Genomic DNA, 17418 nt, shown 5'->3' with positions numbered 1-17418 from the left:
GATACAATGAAAAAAAAAGTCTTAAACTCTTTAAAATCTTGCTGACTGTCAGTGCCTGAGATACTGCAGTTAAATTTGGAATAAAGAGAATGTCAGGCTTTATTGTTAGTGCCAGGCTATTTGCTTAAGACCAGCTGTTTTGGAAACAGAAGTTACTGGCTACAAGATAGGTAGGGCTACAGCCAGAGTTGGCATAGTTCAGAGTATTAATAATCTACTTATCTTCTTTTCTAGAGACAAGTTTGCTTGTGTTTTTGCAGGTCAGTGACATGCCTCATCGTTCACAATGGTTTTGGTTTTGTTAGGTGATTTTTTTATTTCCTCCCCCCATCTGCATTCTTTTAATACAAAGCATGCAGCTTGCACTGGCCCATAACCTATGTAGATCACACCCATTTTACAGTCAGTGCATTCTGCAAGTCTTAAAACTTGACAAAGAGACTTCGAGACAGAAAGTACCAGCACATACTTTTCTCCTTTCTGGTCTTTTCTAGGGAAGCTTATACGTGCCTGTGGATTGCAAACCCAGAGACAGCTTTTATATTTCACTTAACGTTGCCTCGTTCTTCATCAGTCACTTGAAACCTCTTTGGGCAGCAAAATTGTCTGAAATTATTTGGACATTTGCATCTTTTGGATAGAAGTCCCATTATAAATAGCATTTACTGGGTTGCAGTGGTTTTTTTTTCTTTTCTTTTTAAACAGTGCTAGAGCTATTTACACTGTTTCTGTGCACAGACATCAGGAATGGCTTTTGCTTTTGGGCTTAGCATGCAACCAAGATGTCCTTAGGCGTGATAATAGATTTGTAGTCTGAGAGGTGAAGGCCATATGAAATAACTTGTTTCCCCAATGAAGAATCAAGCGGTATGAGGTAGTACTCTGATAGTCTTCTTTGTATCAAAGCCAGCTGTGCTCCTAGAACCCTGGTACTGGACTTGACACAAAATTAATAGCACCAAAGATGATGCGGGGGGGGTGTATGTGGTGGGGCATGTTAAAAGATGGGACCATCATGTATGTAAAGTGCTCAAGTTTCTAATTGGAATGTAAACCGCTGCCTAATGCTGGAAATATCTTGACGGATTTTCTGTGTGGTGATTTGAATGTGATTCTTTATTCCTCTTCTCACCCCACGTTTTTGCCAATGTTTTCATGAGGTCCTGTACCACTATTAAGTATTACCAATTCACTGCTTCATTTTGGTTTTCGGGAAGCTGGGCATCTGTAAAATTCAGTTAGAAGCGAGCTTATATCTCTCTGAGACTGGGAATTCTTAAGGCTTCTTCAAAGACAGCTGGCATAGAGCAAGTAAGAAGGCTTGGGGTTGGGCAGTGTAATGCTTGATCCAAAATTGTAAACAGCCCAGCATGCTGTCCTGAAATGCCCTGAAGGGAGAAAACTGTTAAGGAAACAAAGCTGCCAATTGTAGGAAAAAAAAAATCTGACTCTACTTTCAGAATTTCTGTGATGCCCTGGACCACATCCAGGCGTCAGCTAATCTTCCAGTTGTGAGACTCCACTTTTGGTCATCCTGATTAAAATAACCCCAACAACAAGAAGAAAACAGAAAAATACCAATCCTAGAGCAGTTCCTTGTTTGGGTGGTCAGCTCTTTATCAGTTGTCATAGTATGGGCATTTGTAATAGAAGCTGCTACTGAATCAGTCCAACACTTGCCTCGACAGGTTTGATTGAGTGAGCTGCATGTTTTCTTTATGCTGAGGTCTGAGAAGCATTTTTCAAACTCACTGCATTTCATTTAAACTTTGTTAGTCAGGTGGCTACTGAGTAGCTGTGACCACGGTTGATACTGCTGTGGTTTGTCTGCTAATGGTATTTAATAACATGCTGTCATTATTTAGCTTCTTGTATTTCAGCAAAACGTTTGGAGTTGGTATCTTGACTAGTTTAGAGAAGGCACTGGCTCCTCTAAAACAAAACAAAAAAACCCAACCTTCCAAAACCCCAACAAAAAAACTAACAAACCAAACCTGAACATATGATCCAATAATATGGTTAAAAGCTTCCTGCTAAAGTGAGTGAAGGTAGTATCCATATCTACGCTGCATCTGTTTCTCCATTTGAAGGTTCTCATTTTCTTTGCCGTTCTGAAGTCTTGCTGAATTTGTCACCAGCTTGTAGAGGGCAAGCTAATTCAGGCTAATTCAGATAAAGCGAAGTATTCAGGCTAATTCAGATAAAGAAGTAAAATTTCCCCTTAGAAGGCATGAATAAGGCTTGGCCCTCAAAGGAATCCAGGATAGCACTGGAGTGCCAGCCCCACTCCAGAAGGACAAATTCAGTGTTTTCTGAAGAGATCACTGCTTTTAAAAATGTGAGCAGGTACCATGCAGGAACCCTGAATTTCTTTTGTTTTCTTTCAAATGGGATAAAGAGGTGAGTCACAAGAAACTGACAAAGGAGGGACAGTCCCTGAGGGAAAAACATCAAGTTCAAACACGAAGGAGGCTTGCATATGAAGTGTTTGTTATATCCAAATTAGTTCAAGAAATGTACACATCTGTAAAGATTTAGATAGGTTGTTTTAAGATGGGCACTTGATTTTTGTGTAGTTAAGATTACTTGGCCCTTTGATAAGGTGAATACAAGATACTTGCTAACTGCAGTTGCAGGTGTTATCTGTTTCTTTATTTTACAATATCTAAAATGCTGGTAGCATCAATAAACATCAAGGTCGTTGTCAAACCTCTGGATTTCGTTGTTGCTATTGTACTTCAGGGAACATCAGTCTGACAGGACTGAAATGTTCTCTAATTTCCAGAGCTTGTTCTTTCTCATGAGTAATTGGGTTATCCTCCTTTTAAGTTAGCAGGATCTCTTAAGTTATTTAGGTTGTTTGTCCTTTATAGCTATTGAAAGGTTATTCTGAAGCTTAGTGTTTGAGATCTCTTATTTCAGCCGCAAGTCTGGTCTTCCAGTTGTATCTCCTTTATATGTTTATTCTTGGGTTACTGCAGTCCTTACTTCTTGAAAATGCTCATATAGAATATTCACCTACTGTTTTCTTAATTTTACTAGATGGAACTAGACTTATAGTTTCCTCCTATAAATCAGGTTTTTATTGCCTGTATCGTTCTGAGCTGCCCTTCCCCTCCACATGCCTCCCATCTGAATCTGGTCATTTCTGGACATGAGTGAGTGGTGCCGCACGCAGTATCCAGGTGAGGATTTATTAGCTTTTAGTGAAAAAATATTTTTGGTTTAGTGATTTCTGTATTATACTATCCTGTTGTCTGTTATACTTGTTCTAGCACTTTTGAGTCTGAGCTCTTTTAATCGGTACAGTTGCTTTTAAGAATCCACTTGCAGCATGATATCTTCAGTTTTTGTGTTGCTTCCCTGTAAGGCTTTTATTTTGTAGAATAATTCCCACCTAATGTTTGGCAGTCTTTCACGGATTCTCAAAAGAAGTCTTATTTTACACTGCAGAGTTTAGCTTCTCTAAAATAGATCATCCCCATGCTGTTCACATTAAGCATCAGGGAATTTCCAGCTAGGTTGTATTTCTTCATGGTGAATTTCTTTTCTAGGAAGATGGATGTCTTTACTTGTTCACCACTTCAGTACCCTTTATTGTACTTCTCCAAACAAAAACCAGTCTGCTTTATTAGAACTCCTTTTCCTGGCTTATCTCCTCAGACAGCTCCTCCCTGTAAGCAGCAGCTGTCTTAAATCATCTCCTCAGGAGGGTATTTTTTTTTTAGGGAGAGTAGGAGGAAGGAGATGTTTTATGAGTTCTGTCATTGAATAATTAATCTCTTCTTATGTACATGCATCATCTTTTTTTCCTTGTTGGTTTTTTTTTTTTTTTTTGCTTTTTTTACTTTGTTGCTTTCTTCTCTGTTGACTATTGATGGTTTTGTTCAATGTAGCATGAGGAAGACTTATCTTTAGATCTTTACTTTCTTAAGAGACCATGGTAGTATATGTGCTCTGCTGGGATCAAAAGGTAATAGCATTGCAGCAGCGTTTTTTGGTTTATATATTCTAAGAAACTTCTTGTTTTGAGAGCTTTTGATGGCAGACTCCTATGTATGAGGCCATTGAAAAGCTGCCTAACCTGGTTCCTGTTAGGGCTGCTGTATTTAGTTCTTTCGAAGAATGAACTTTTTTCTAAAAAAGAGGTATTAATGCTTTTCTTAGCAGCTCAAAGTGTATTAAAAGCATTAATCTTGGCCATTATGCATTACTTGGGTGAACTGCTGCTCTAAGAGCAATGTAGATGGAAAGAGGATGTGCAGACAGGTGGAACAAATCATCGTGATGGAGTTGGCCAAGATGCCACTGCAGTGTAAGGTTTTAGTCCATACATGGTTGTTTTCATACGTTGTAAGCTGTTGTGATAGAGTTGGAAGTAATTTGGACTTGAGGTCTAGGAATCATCATACCTTTGCAGTGATGGTAATTACTATTACCAAAATTTGAATAGCTCTCTGGAGACTCTTCTCTAACACTGCAGTTTTTTAACACTTACTCTAGCTATCAGTCAGCCTTCCCAGATGGGACCTAAATATTCAAGGTATAAAGACTATCTCTTCATAAATATTTTTTTTTCTTTATCATATACAGCAAGTGATGGAGGAATGGAGAAGAGTTTCAAGACCAATTTTTTATTCTCTTTAGGTGTGGTATGCCTAGGTCATGTATACAAGGAAAAGGCTTTCAAAAACATTTCAAGTATTCTTTGGCTGTAGAAGTGTCAAAATTGGGCCTCAATAATGGAAGATGGTAGCAAAAGCTGCGGCAGAGAATAGATTTTTTTTCTCTTAAATCTCATCTTTTGGGATTTAAAGCTCTTATTACATCCAGGTGATCAAGGTAAAAGCTGCCTTCCTTATTGTTCTCTTCTCTTTCTAGGTTTCCATGAAGATAAACAATTGAAATGTGGATAGCCCATTTGTAGCTTGGTGGTGGTTGTCATCTAACACCTGGTGGTGCCTCCTTCTGGTAGTTGGTGTCACGTTGGCTGCTGAGAACCATGAAGGTTATACCAGAGAAGAATGCTGTCCGCATCCTGTGGGGTAGGGAACGGGGTACCCAAGCCTTGGGTGCTCAACGGCTCCTGCAGGAGTTGGTGGAGGATAAAACCCGATGGATGAAATGGGAAGGCAAGGTAAGGTTGTGGGACTGAGGTGCGTAGCTTGACCTTGGAGTGAGGGAAGGGAAGCAGGGATTTGAGATAAATGGTTTTGTGATTGTGCATTTGGTATGCTCTTTGGCTCTATTTGGTTTCTGCAGTGATGTTATACTAGATATATTCCTGCAGCGAGTTCCCCTTCTTGTCTGTGTGGCTTACGGTTAAAGTATGATCATATGACACTTGCAACACTTCCTGCTTTGTTGGCTTTTTCAGAAAGTTGACTTACCAGACAGTCCACGCTCCACCTTCTTGCTGGCGTTTAGTCCAGACAGGTAATTAACTCCTAGTTCGTTCCCTGTTTCAGCAGTCTCCTTACACTTAGAAAAGTGATGGAGGTCTGTGCCCATTGAGTTGTCCAGTCCTGAACAGCTGAGTGAAACTTCCGGTTCTTGATGTGCATGGATGGAACGTGTGCACCTTCCAATTCTGACAGCTTCAAGCATAGTTGGTATTTAATTTCTCAGGTACCCAAGCGATGCGTAGTTCTGAGGAAAAAAGATCTGTGTGGCCACCGTGGGATTTCATAAGAAACTTGAGGGAGTAAAAGGTGTTTTAGCCCAACATGCCAAATGATGTGGCATACCCATTGGGATACCAAGGACTAGAGAAGAGGGCAGAATGATGTGTGTACTTGAAACAGAAAAGGAGGTGGGATCTTTCTTAGGGTCACTTGATTTGACAGTGGTCGAGATGTTATGGAGAACCAGGAATATTCATTTGTCCCAAACTGTTACTCAGGAGTCCCTTCTGAGCTGCATGTTCATTCTTGACTTTCAAGGTCAAGTTTGTGCTTGCAGATAGATGAACTCATGTTTGCATGGACCCTGAAATCTGGCCACAGGATGGTTTGTAGCCACTGGTTAAACAGTAGCATCTTACTCTTTGAGCGTGGGGCTGTAAGTGGGAGAGCTGCTGGGTTAGGTGTGCACAGACCCTGTTGAGATGAAGCTCATGGTCTGCCTTTGCTGGACTCTTCTCATGCTAATGTTTGTCCTACTTTCTGCATTCCCAGGACATTAATGGCTTCCACACATGTGAACCACAACATTTACATCACAGAGGTGAAAACGGGCAAGTGTGTTCATTCCTTGGTTGGACATCGCCGCACTCCCTGGTGTGTCACTTTCCATCCCACCATCCCAGGCCTCATTGCTTCAGGATGCCTAGATGGGGAGGTTAGAATTTGGGATTTACATGTAAGTTCTTCTTAAAACATGTGCCTTTGGTATTTGGTGGGTGGTGACCCTTTTTTTGTCTGAGTTTGTTTCCCAAATGTTGCCTGGTAAGAGACCTGTTTGGGAGCTTTGCTGGGACCTGTCTCTAAAAGCATAGAGCAGGCTGGTAGTGATCCTCTTCTGTCTAGAGAAGAGGTGACAGATCTTCAGTCTCACCAGGTAGGTCGTGCTCCTTTTGCCTTGCATGTTCAGTTGGTAAGAGTGGTACAGATAGTGCTGGAGAACTTTGTACAAGGTGCATGTTTAGCTTATGTGAAAGTTATGTCATTTTCATTCCACCGAGTGCCTCTGAGCTCTTCATTAGAGAAGCTACTACTCTGCCATTTCTGCCTAATCTGGTGACTGGCACAGAAACAAAATATGTGTTATTTACCTTATGGCTTTGAAATGCAATGTTTTTACAAGTTGCTTGAGACACACTTTACCTACAAAAATACATCTGTAGTCATTGTTGCAGGTAGTTTTATGATCTAGACATGACACATGACCTCCTATGAGAACAGCTGTTGTTGCCAAGAAAGCGTGTCACTTCTGTGCTCTAGGCAGAGTCTTGGAGGGATGGCACATACATGGAAATGTAATGATCTCAAACTGTGTGGTAAACTGCTTGTGATACTTGATTCCTCACTCAGGGTGGAAGTGAGAGCTGGTTCACAGATAGCAACAATGCCATTGCATCGCTTGCTTTTCATCCTACGGCTCAGCTCTTGCTGATTGCAACTGCCAATGAGATACATTTCTGGGACTGGAGTCGTCGGGAGCCTTTTGCAGTGGTGAAAACAGCCAGTGAAATGGAGCGGGTCAGGTGAGTTTTTGCTTATGGGGGAAGAAAACCCTTGTACGTGAAAAATGGTCACATTTGGGGAATGTTGGGGTTCCTCTGGGTACCCTCTGCACTGAGGCAGTAGTGGGAAGCATTGCTTGAAGCTTCTTGGCCCAGCTGGTAAAAAAGCAGGTCTGTGCACAGGTAAAAAAGCAATTGGAAGTAAAGATCAGCCTGGTTGTTCATATTTATAATCTGATGTGTGCCTGATAAATACTCAGCGTCTACTTCATGTTCGTTTGTAGGCTTAGTAATTAAACTTCTCAGCCGTAAGGATGAGAGTACGCAGAAGTTGCTGGAAGAGAGTGCTGAGCTGTTACTGTGGTGCAGTTGTGGAGGAAAATTGCATTGCTGGAAACTTGATGCCTTCTTTTGAGCAATTTAAAATAAGACAATGATGTAACATTCAAGGGAAGTTACTCTTCCTTTGTACCAAATTCCAATTTGTTGTATGTGTATATATAGTCCTTAAAAGTTTCTGGCTGTTTCAGTTGATACAGCAGTACTTGCTTCCCGCTTTTAACTTCTATATAGTTTTGCTGTGGTCTATAAAATATCTTCAGCTAGATAAGTATTTTTCTTCTCCTTAAGATGTAAACTTTTGGACATTATTCAGAACATGATAATGGTAATGTAGTAACGTTCTCATTGCAACTGTTTCATGTGGGATTTTCCTCCCTGCTGTGTCCAGCTTCCTGTGTCCATGTGGAATGTGAACTGATGATTGATAGTCTGGCTCTACTTTTGTTTTAGGCTGGTACGGTTTGATCCCTTGGGACACTACTTGCTCACAGCAATTGTTAACCCTTCTAACCAGCAGGTAAGGGGAATGTCAGTACCTGTATTGACTGACAAGTTACAAGATGCTCTATGTACATTAACCCTAGTCTGTTCCTAAGCAGCCTTGTGCTTTTCTGAAGACCTGAAGTCCTCCTAAGCTGAATTCTGTCTCGCCTTAATTGGTCACACAAACGTTCTTGTGTTATGTGCAGAACTATTAAAGAGCTCTGCAAAGCGTGTCTGTTTTGCCCTCACTGTCTCATTAGTGGTGCAAGATGTCCCAATGGCTCTGCTCTTTCAGTTCTGTTGTGACATTCTGCTGAATTTGAAGCTACAGGAGGTATTAACAATGCTCCTCATGGCTGCTGACCCTCAGAGGCTGATAGTTCTGTTGGTATGAGCAGTGTGTTGTCAAAGCTCACTGGACTGTAGGGAGAGGTTTGCTGGATCCATAAAATGAAGTTTGAAATAGAGTCAGCTGGTTTTCTGCAAGTCAAAGCCTTTAAGAAGGGATGTATCACATCCTTTCATCCATCTGGGGTGGTAGAGGGCTTTTTGTTTCTTTGGAGGTACAGAAGTTTGCTCTGAGGTGACTGAACTTCAGTTGTTTCCTTCTGCAGAGTGATGAGGAAGTGGAAATCTCTGTGGACAGCACAGAGATGCCTCATTATCGCCAGCGCGCTATCCTTCCATCTCAGCCTGTGAGGCGCACACCCCTCCTCCACAACTTCCTGCATATGTTGTCCTCCCGCTCCTCTGGCATACAGGTGGGAGAGCAAAACAGTGTTCAAGACTCTGCTACCTCATCCCCTCCACCGCCTCCACCACCACCACCTCTGCCTCCAGCCAGTGAGAACACAAGGGCATCTGTCTATAACAGGCTCCGGGAGCGTGTCAGCTATCCCACAGCAGAGTGTTGCCAGCACCTGGGGATGTTGTGCCTTTGCAGCCGATGCTCTAGTGCAAGACTTCCTTCTTCTCTCTTCCCACATGAGGAAAACGCACCCTCCACATCTTCTGGGGCCACTGGCACTTCCTTCTCCTCTGTGCAGACAGAGCCCTACCAACCCCCAGAGCAGGCATCCGTAGCACAGGAGGAGCAGGGGATACTTAACAGACCCTCTGCTTTCAGTACAGTTCAGAGCAGCACTGCTGGCAACACCCTGCGCCACCTTAGCCTGGGCCCCACGCGGCGGTCCCTCAGTGGGCCCTTGGCAGGCCACCAGTCCCAGTACCAGCAGTCTGCAAGAGAGATGGCTTCGGGCTTAGGTGGGTCTGACTGGTCCAGGACAGTGCTGAACATGAGCTCTCGGTCAGAGCTGGAAGCCATGCCTCCCCCTAGGACCAGTGCCTCCTCCGTGAGCTTGCTGTCGGTGCTGCGGCAGCAGGAGGGAGGTTCCCAGGCATCTGTCTATACCTCTGCAACAGAAGGGAGGGGCTTTCTGGCCCCAGGGGCTGAGGCGGACAGTAGTAGTAGCGCTGGCCCGAGCAATCCGGCCAGCATCCGTAATGACCTCCAGTGTGATTTGAGGCGATTCTTCCTGGAATATGACCGGCTTCAGGAGTTAGATCAGGGCATTGGTGGGGAGCCCAGCCAGTCGCAACAGGCTCAAGAAATGCTCAACAACAACATTGAGCCTGATCGGCCTGGTCCTTCCCATCAGCAGACCCCACACAGCAGTGAAAACAATTCCAATTTGTCCCGGGGTCACCTGAACCGCTGTCGCGCTTGTCATAACCTGCTGACCTTTAACAATGACACGCTGCGCTGGGAAAGAAGCACGCCTAGCTACACACCAGGGCAGGTCCAAAGCACATTTGAGGGTGTGCCTCCAAATACCAGCCAGGTGCAGCCTGCAGAGAGAACCGAGGGCAGAGCTCCTGCCTCTAGCAGGCTGCAGCTGGGCAGCTCTTCCACTCCGCAGGAGGAGAGGACCGTGGGAGTGGTCTTTAACCAGGAGACGGGACACTGGGAAAGAGTTTACAGCCAGTCGGCTTCAAGCAGACCTGGGAATGTATCACAGGAGGCCTTAAACCAGGAAATGCCTGAGGAAAGCTCAGAGGAGGATTCACTCAGGAGGTAAGATATATGCTTGGTCTTCCTCCTCTATTTTTCTCAACCTTTCCCATCTAGTCTGAGTCTTTCAGTATTTTCAGTGTTAAGACCTTTTTCTCATGTGCTGTTTTTATGTTTATAAAAACAGAGATGTTGCCCTGATGTCTGTTCTAGCTGCCATTATCGTGCTGCAGATGGGTTATGAGGGTGTCTGAAGGTTGTAAGGACAACCATCAGACCTCTCAATGGGAAAGGAGGAATGGTAGAACAGACAGACAAAAAGATGAGCTCTGGCAGCAGATCTCTGGGGTGAACTGTGCTCTTGGTGTTTCCCAGACACTGCAAAAGGGTGGTAACACAGGATGTGCTGTGCTGTCTTTTGTGTCCCATGCCATGTACGTGTTGTACGCAGAGAATCTTCCCAGGGTAAGCATGGGAAATTGGGCATGAGTAGTGAGAATTGCTTTCTTGAGTGTTGTGACTTGTTGAGGTTGTAGTTAAGTTTTGATGAACAATCATTTCCTTGATGTTGCTGTACAGGGGAAAAAAAAAAAAAAAAAGTCAAAGCTCCATGTCAGTGGTTTCAGCATGTACCCTAGTTGTGAGTGTTTGGTCAAACCCATGTAGTTTGCTTGCCTGAGGGACATAAGTTTTGGAAATGGCTCTCATTGACCCAAAGCTAAGCTGGGGCTGGTTGGGGGCATGCTGATCGCTGAAGATTTTGGGCTCTGCTATATTCTCTGTATTCTTTTTTAAGAAGGTGATTATTTCCTGGAAGGAGATATACATATATATATATATATGTATATTTTATGTATATATATACACTTGGGATGTGTTACAGGAAACAGAATGAGTCAAATCGAACTTGCACCAGGAAGGACCTGTGTTTTGTGTGAAAGTGCCTCCATGTGCTTGTATGGACATTCAGCTCCATTGGTACTTCGGATAGGGTTTCCCTGCTGGGTTTCAGTTTGCCATCCTCTCTGTCAAGTGGTTGTCAGAGGGAAGGCCCAGTCCTGCTGTTTCTTGGAAATGGATGCTTTATGCTTCAGGAAAGCAAAGTTTCCGGGTTGGGTGCAGATGTAACTGAGGAGGCTTTGTACACTGGAGTGCCTAAGGAAAGGGAATTCTTTCCTTCTTCCTGCAGATAAGCTGATTATACGCAGGCTGGAACAGTGGCTGCCTTTCTTGTTGCTGTAGTTGCATAGCAAGTGAGTGGTGGTGGTCAAGAAATTATTCATCTGCTTCTAAATCCTTACCCCAGTTTTTTTTTTTTTTTGTAGCCTGTCATGGTGACAGTTCCAAGCTGATTACATGGTAACTACTTCTTTCTTGGGCGTGGACTTACCTGCCATTACTTTAAATCGATATCCTCTAGTCCCCTATTACAGGGTAGAGAGGTGAGAAGGAGCTGACAAATTTAGCTTTGAAATGGTCCTTGAGTAAGTCTTGCGTTATTTTGTAGCAGCTGTACATGCTCATATCCCTGCTGTGTAGCTTGTTCTCCGGGCCAAATCAGTGTAGTGCCAGAAATAACAAGGGCAAATAACCTTTTTATCGATCAGGTGGTTGACACGTATTTGGGCGGTAAGGTGTGGTGGGATCTGTAGATGTGATATTTTCTGTGGGAATTGTATAATTTAAAAATGCCCTGAGGCTCCATCCTGCTGTGCAGGAGGTGGATGGGTTACTGCCTAACAGCAGGGATCCTGTGACTAAACATCTGAGTGGCTTTACCTGTTGCCCATGGTAGTTGCTGCTGCCTGATCAGTGGCTGTAGCATCTGTGCAGGGTTAGTTGCCTCCCTGGTCACCTGTGCAAACAGTTGCTTTGTGCTAAGAGATTAATTTGAAGTGTGTAATTCAATGCACGAGCTGAATTCCAGAGGAATTTCTATAATATGAAACCCCTAGTGAAATCCTTTAGACAGAGTTTGCAGAAAAGCTCAAAGGGCCTCTTGTTTTCTTAGTCTCCTGCTTCTGTTATCAGGCCTTTCCCTAGAAAGGGTATGGCAAGGGGCTTCTGCCTCCCTTCTTAACTGAAGTTAAGGTAACTGTAGAGTAATGACGGATGGAAGCTGGAAGCAGTAAGCAGTCTGTTATTAAATACTCATAGCAACTTGCTTGAAGTAAAACTTCATCTCCTTTCCTGTTAAACACGTTGGGTGGACTTGTGGAGGTCTCTATGTAATCTTTCCCTTTAAAAAAAACCCTGCTTATGGGATGGCTATATCCTGCAGGTTTATTTTTTTCCCTTTTCAAATTACTTTTATATTTTTTTTCATAATTGAGCAATAACAAGTCAGCAAGCACACTCTTAGTTACTTTTTGCATAGAATGAGCATCATCAGGTTCAGCCTTATCTTCCAGACGTAGGGTGTGCTCTCAGAGTGGGAGGTTTTGGAACCAAACATGCACAGCAGAGTCCAAAATGTCTGTTAGCCTTTACAGACGCAGAAGCGTGCAAAGATGTTCAGTAAGGTTCATGAGATGTAAGCTGTGTAATGGTCAAAGTGCTGGGGAAATAGAGGAGAGAAGGTAACCCTTCATGGCTGGGGGTACAAGTGATAACTGCAAACACTTTCAGTTGATGTAATTTTGTGCCTTTGGACCTTAGGTTAGTTCTTAGCATTAGGGGGCATCTGTGTATTTGCTTTTAATGTCTTCTATATTCAGTTCTTCTCTGTCTCTCCATTAGATGTCCTTATTGGGCAATTGAGCTCTGTATTCCAAAGCCTGCTGTAAAACTTAAGATAAAAATTGCATCTGGAAACTGTGTGTATGTATTCATATTCCCTGTCCATGGGGAGGATTCATTCCTTAACCTGTCTTATCTGGCTGAGAAGTAGCTTGCTGGGAAAACATTGTCATAGAGGGTCAATTAAGTTAATAGGTAGTTTAATGAGGGCTATTCTTTGAATTCTGTTGATACAGCTGTATCAGCTGGGTAGGGAGAGAATTCTGTAATTTCTGATGGCACTGGGCTAATTATCTTGGACTAATCATTAAGGCTTTAGTAAGCATGTAATGAAGCTATTCCTGACTAACTGCTCTGGCACCTCTGTTTCTAGGAATGTGTCACTGAGAGCCTCAGCAGTACAGCAGCCCTGTCGCATTCAGCTTGGCCTGAAAGCAGCACAGGTGTTCACCTGTGTGCTTCTTAAAGCAATGTCAGTGAGGTATGAAGCTGGGGATGGTTTGTAGAATCACAGAATAGAATCATTAAGATTGGAAAAGACCTCTAAGATCATAAAGTCCAACCATCAGCCCAACATCACTGTGCTTACTAAACTGTGTCCTGAAGTGCTGTGTCTACAGGTTTTTGAACACCTCCAGGGATGTTGATTCCACCACTTCCCTGGCGAGAGATTTTCCCTGTTATCCAATCTAAACCTCTCCGGCACACACTTCCTTTGTCCTGTCACTAGTTACCTAGGAGAAGAGATCAGCACTTGCCTCTCTACAACCTCCTTTCCAGGTGGTTGTAGAGAGCGATAACATCTCCCTCAGCCTCATCTTCCTCAGACTAAACAACCCCAGTTCCTTCAATGAGTCTTCAAGACTTCAACCTCCAGCCCCTTAACCACCTTCATTGCCCTTCTGTGTACATGCTCCAGCATCTCAATGTCCTCCTTGTTTTGTGGGGCCTAAAACTGAATGCAGCATTTGAGGAGCAGCCTCACCAGCTTCAAGTACAGGGCCACGATCACTTCCCTATTCCTGTTGGCCACGCTATTTCTGATACAAGCCAGGTTGTTTTGGGCCTTCTTGGCCACTTAGGCACACTGCTGGCTCATGTTCAACTAGCTGTTGATCAACACCTCCAGGTCCTTTTCCACCAGACAGCTTTCCAGCCACTCTTCCCCAAGCCTGTAGCACTGCACGGGTTTTTTTTCAAGTGCAGGACTCAGGTTTTGGCTTTGTTAAAACTCATATCATTTATCTCGGCCCATCGATCCAGCCTGTCCAGATCCCACTGCAGAGCCTCCCTACTCTTGAGCAGATAGTCTACCTTAATCAGAAGTTGGTGAGACTGTGCTTCAACTTTTCTGAAGTTCTCCAGTCTGATCTCATTAACTCAAATATAGGGTTTTTTTTCCCCTCTGGATCTATCTTTGTCTCTAACATCAAAGTGAAAAGAGATTCAAAAATCCCTGACATTGCCATGTAAAATGTGCTCCATAAAATTGGTGATAGAAGCTATTGGCAAGATCTGGATGAAGGAAAGATAATTGAGGAAAAGATGATAGCTAGTTGAATTCGTCTGTAACTTCCTGTTAATTAAAAAATGGGTTAAGGAGGCATTGTATTAATACTGTAATCGAAGTCAGGGAAGAGATCCTGTAAGAACTTTAAGCCATTGTTGCTGTGTGGGCCAATTCAAGTTGATAATGAAAAGTTATCATTAACAGAGGCTTAAAGAGGATTCTTCTAGTCAGCTGCTTGTTTGAGATAAGCTAGTCCCACCTTCATAAGAAAATGACACCTAGAAATCCTAATAGTAGTCTCCACTGAAATATATTTCAGCATATCAGTTAATGACAGGTACAGTGCAACACTGTAACAAAACAGATCCAAATCTTCAAATGCTACCTATTTGGCTATTTTCATATGACACCAGTGATGTCTACAGAACTAACATGCTATTTCACAAAATCTTCTCGTTTGTAATGTTGTTTCTGGGTTCTGGGTGGCACTCTAGGCCACAGTCTTTCTAGAAAGGATACAGAGGAGCGGGTAGTGCCACGTGTGTCCCTGTTTCAAACCTTACCCTGTGAAACAATCCCTAGAAAGGGAGGAAAGAAAAATACACAAAGGGAAACTTGTCATCTGTGTATTCAAGATTTAGTTGCTTGTAATATACTAAGGGGTCAGTTCTGATATTGTTTGCCTGTCTGTTTTGACTAGAGATTTGAATTAATTACTGCAAATGAAAGATGAGCCCTGACCTATTGCGAGGCAGGTTGGCATGAAACCTGTGTTTCATGAGGAAACCTTATGCTTATTCTTCCATTAAGAAGCTTTGTCTGGCAATTATGTTAAATTTCTCTAACTACTCCATTGCACTCATTTGAGAGGTCAAATTCCATAGACTGAGGTATGAAGAACTTCTGTGCCTCTGTCTTATGAGTCCATAATTTTTTCACCTTGCTTCACCTGTTTGGTTTGGCAGGCAAGATAGACTATTGAAGTTATCTGAAAGTCTGAGAAGTCTTGAACTGTCCTGGGTGGTGATTTTTCTCTGCACACAGGTACGAAGGAGTGTATGTTAGGTGGAGGAGTTTGTATTGTCTGGGAGCACTTGTATGAACTCCTTTATTTTGTTTGTGAGTCTGTAAAAGTGCAAAGTCCAGTGCTGTGCAAATTGACTTGTCAAGTTGCTCAGCTGACAAAAGGCATTGCTTTTTGATCAGTTCTAGTGCGTTGGATGCTGCGTGCACAAGTGACATGTGCAGACCAGCTTCTCTGGAACTATGTAACAGATCCAGGGTGAAATTTTACTGTCATTTTGCTAACTCTTCTCTGAAGATCAAGGTCCTTTCTGCCTGCATTTTTGCTACATGATATGAACCCGGTCTTCTTGTCTGAGCTAAGATTGTGTGGCACAAAGCAATCTGGAATTTCTTGTCTAGGTGAGATGAGAAAGCTACAAGACTATGAATGGAATCCAGTCATCAGTGCTGTACGTGGTGAGTGAGTTTGGTTGTGTTGACTGGCCCTTAGAAAGGTTCAGGTGCTTTACCTGTGGTTTCACCTGTTAGCCAAACGCAAACCTCTGTTCCCTGCTCTTGTCAGGGATGTCAAGGCCTGAAGGTGTAGCAGAGTGGAAGTGGTGGTACTGTTCTCACTTGCCTGCATGATATGAGTGACTCCAACTCATGTCGTGTCTCTCTTCAGTCATTGAGACTTTTCTGTCAGCATATAGATCCCTACACACACAACAAACATTAAAAGAAATCCCTAGGCTGTTCCCTTTTGAGTTTATCTTTCATTTCCATGTTGCTTTGCTGCCACAAGGGGGTAATGTTGCTTCTGCTCCTTTCTTTTCTCTATCCTTGCAGAACCAGAAAGTTTCTGAGTTCTTGCGTAGAGAAAACAAAGTAGCTTGAGGACCTCCCCAAGTCCTAAATTGCAGCTTATCTCCTTAGTTACCATACATTTGCAAGTTTCAGTATTTGGGGAAAGGTATGAAAGGGGATCCTGAGGGGAAATGGCTCTGATACAGATTGCAAGCAAGGGAGCAGCTTATCCTCTTGCCTTTTGTAAGGATTTGAAAGGGACAGATGTAGATCTGAGGTGAAGCAGGTGTTTTGTCTTTCTGACATGCAAATACCCATGAGTTAGAGCTGTTAAAGACCAACTTTGCAGAATTCCTTTTGACTTCTTGCTCATTGCCTGCCGAGCAGACCTTTCTTTGCAGCCTGCCTTGTCAGAGGTTTTGTTTGCATTTAAGTCGTTTCTCATCTATCCTGAGAAGACTTCTGTAATACAGGGTTTATTTTCCGGAGGAATGCTTGGCAGATGTTGACAGCAGTTTGGGCAGTCACCTTTTCCAGGGGGCTATGTTTGTTTTCTTGCTCAAGTATGCCTTGAGCTGTTACCTACATTTTTGGGCTTTTCCAGAAGAATACTGTGAATGTTAGGTGGTGGCTTTGTTTGTTTTTTTCCTGGTGCAATTATGCATGGCTTATTCATGGCAGTGAGGGGTTGTCTCTTCTGGTTCTAAACTGCAAATATAGTGTTGACTTTTGATCAAACTGGGACCAGTCTGTCGTTAAAGTAGATTGGCATGGTAGGAACACCCCCTTTCCTGCTTAGCAATGGCATGTAAAATGGAAAAGAATACAGTCATTTTTACCGCTTGTTTTGGAGTTCATGTTAAGCCGGAACTTCTGATGTGCTGCTCTGGTTTTTTATTTAAATGACTAGGCTGTTCAGATCTCTGCATATTTTGGCTCCTGGTAGCTCTCTCACTGTGTGAACTATTGAATTTAAACTGCATGTCACTCATATCCTAGCCTGAAAAACAAAACAACCAGAATGCTTCCTTGCCTCCTGCCATGGGTACAGAGTTGCCTTCTAGGAGATGGTTCTGTGACTGAACTTTACCATCAAATAGGAGATGAGGGTAGTGCCCTTTACTTTTAGGGGGAAGGGAACTAAAGCAGAATGGAATTGCCTTAACTAAAGGTACAAAATGTGTCTTGTGGTGGAGACTGAAAAATATGTAGTGTTATTCCATCTTGTTTTGTTCCTTATTTCACAAAACCTGGATTGCTACTATTTTTTCCTAATTGCTTACATCAGTTGTGGCTTACTTATTCAAGTATTAAATATCTGTTGTGGGAATAACATGT

The 17418-nt window shown here is 43.0% G+C and overlaps 1 protein-coding gene across 4 annotated transcripts in view; it reads left to right on the top strand.

The window, feature by feature from the left end:
* AMBRA1 (autophagy and beclin 1 regulator 1) overlaps window positions 1-17418 on the top strand; it is a 133195-nt gene that overhangs the window by 5965 nt on the left and 109812 nt on the right. For 3 of the 4 annotated variants that reach the window (XM_054067702.1, XM_054067701.1, XM_054067703.1), the window contains exons 2-7: window positions 4882-5137; window positions 5378-5436; window positions 6177-6360; window positions 7032-7204; window positions 7976-8042; window positions 8623-10082. In XM_054067702.1, the coding sequence (XP_053923677.1) occupies window positions 5003-5137; window positions 5378-5436; window positions 6177-6360; window positions 7032-7204; window positions 7976-8042; window positions 8623-10082 (2078 nt within the window). In that variant the 5' untranslated portion in view covers window positions 4882-5002. The remainder of the gene's footprint in view (window positions 1-4881; window positions 5138-5377; window positions 5437-6176; window positions 6361-7031; window positions 7205-7975; window positions 8043-8622; window positions 10083-17418) is intronic. The other variant, XM_054067704.1, reaches the window with a different exon arrangement.

The sequence above is a fragment of the Cuculus canorus genome, chromosome 5 (genome assembly GCF_017976375.1).
Source record: "Cuculus canorus isolate bCucCan1 chromosome 5, bCucCan1.pri, whole genome shotgun sequence".
NCBI classification, from domain to species: Eukaryota; Metazoa; Chordata; class Aves; order Cuculiformes; family Cuculidae; genus Cuculus; species Cuculus canorus.
The sequence above is the reverse complement of the archived record's forward strand: the minus strand, read 5'-3'. Positions and strand labels throughout refer to the sequence as shown.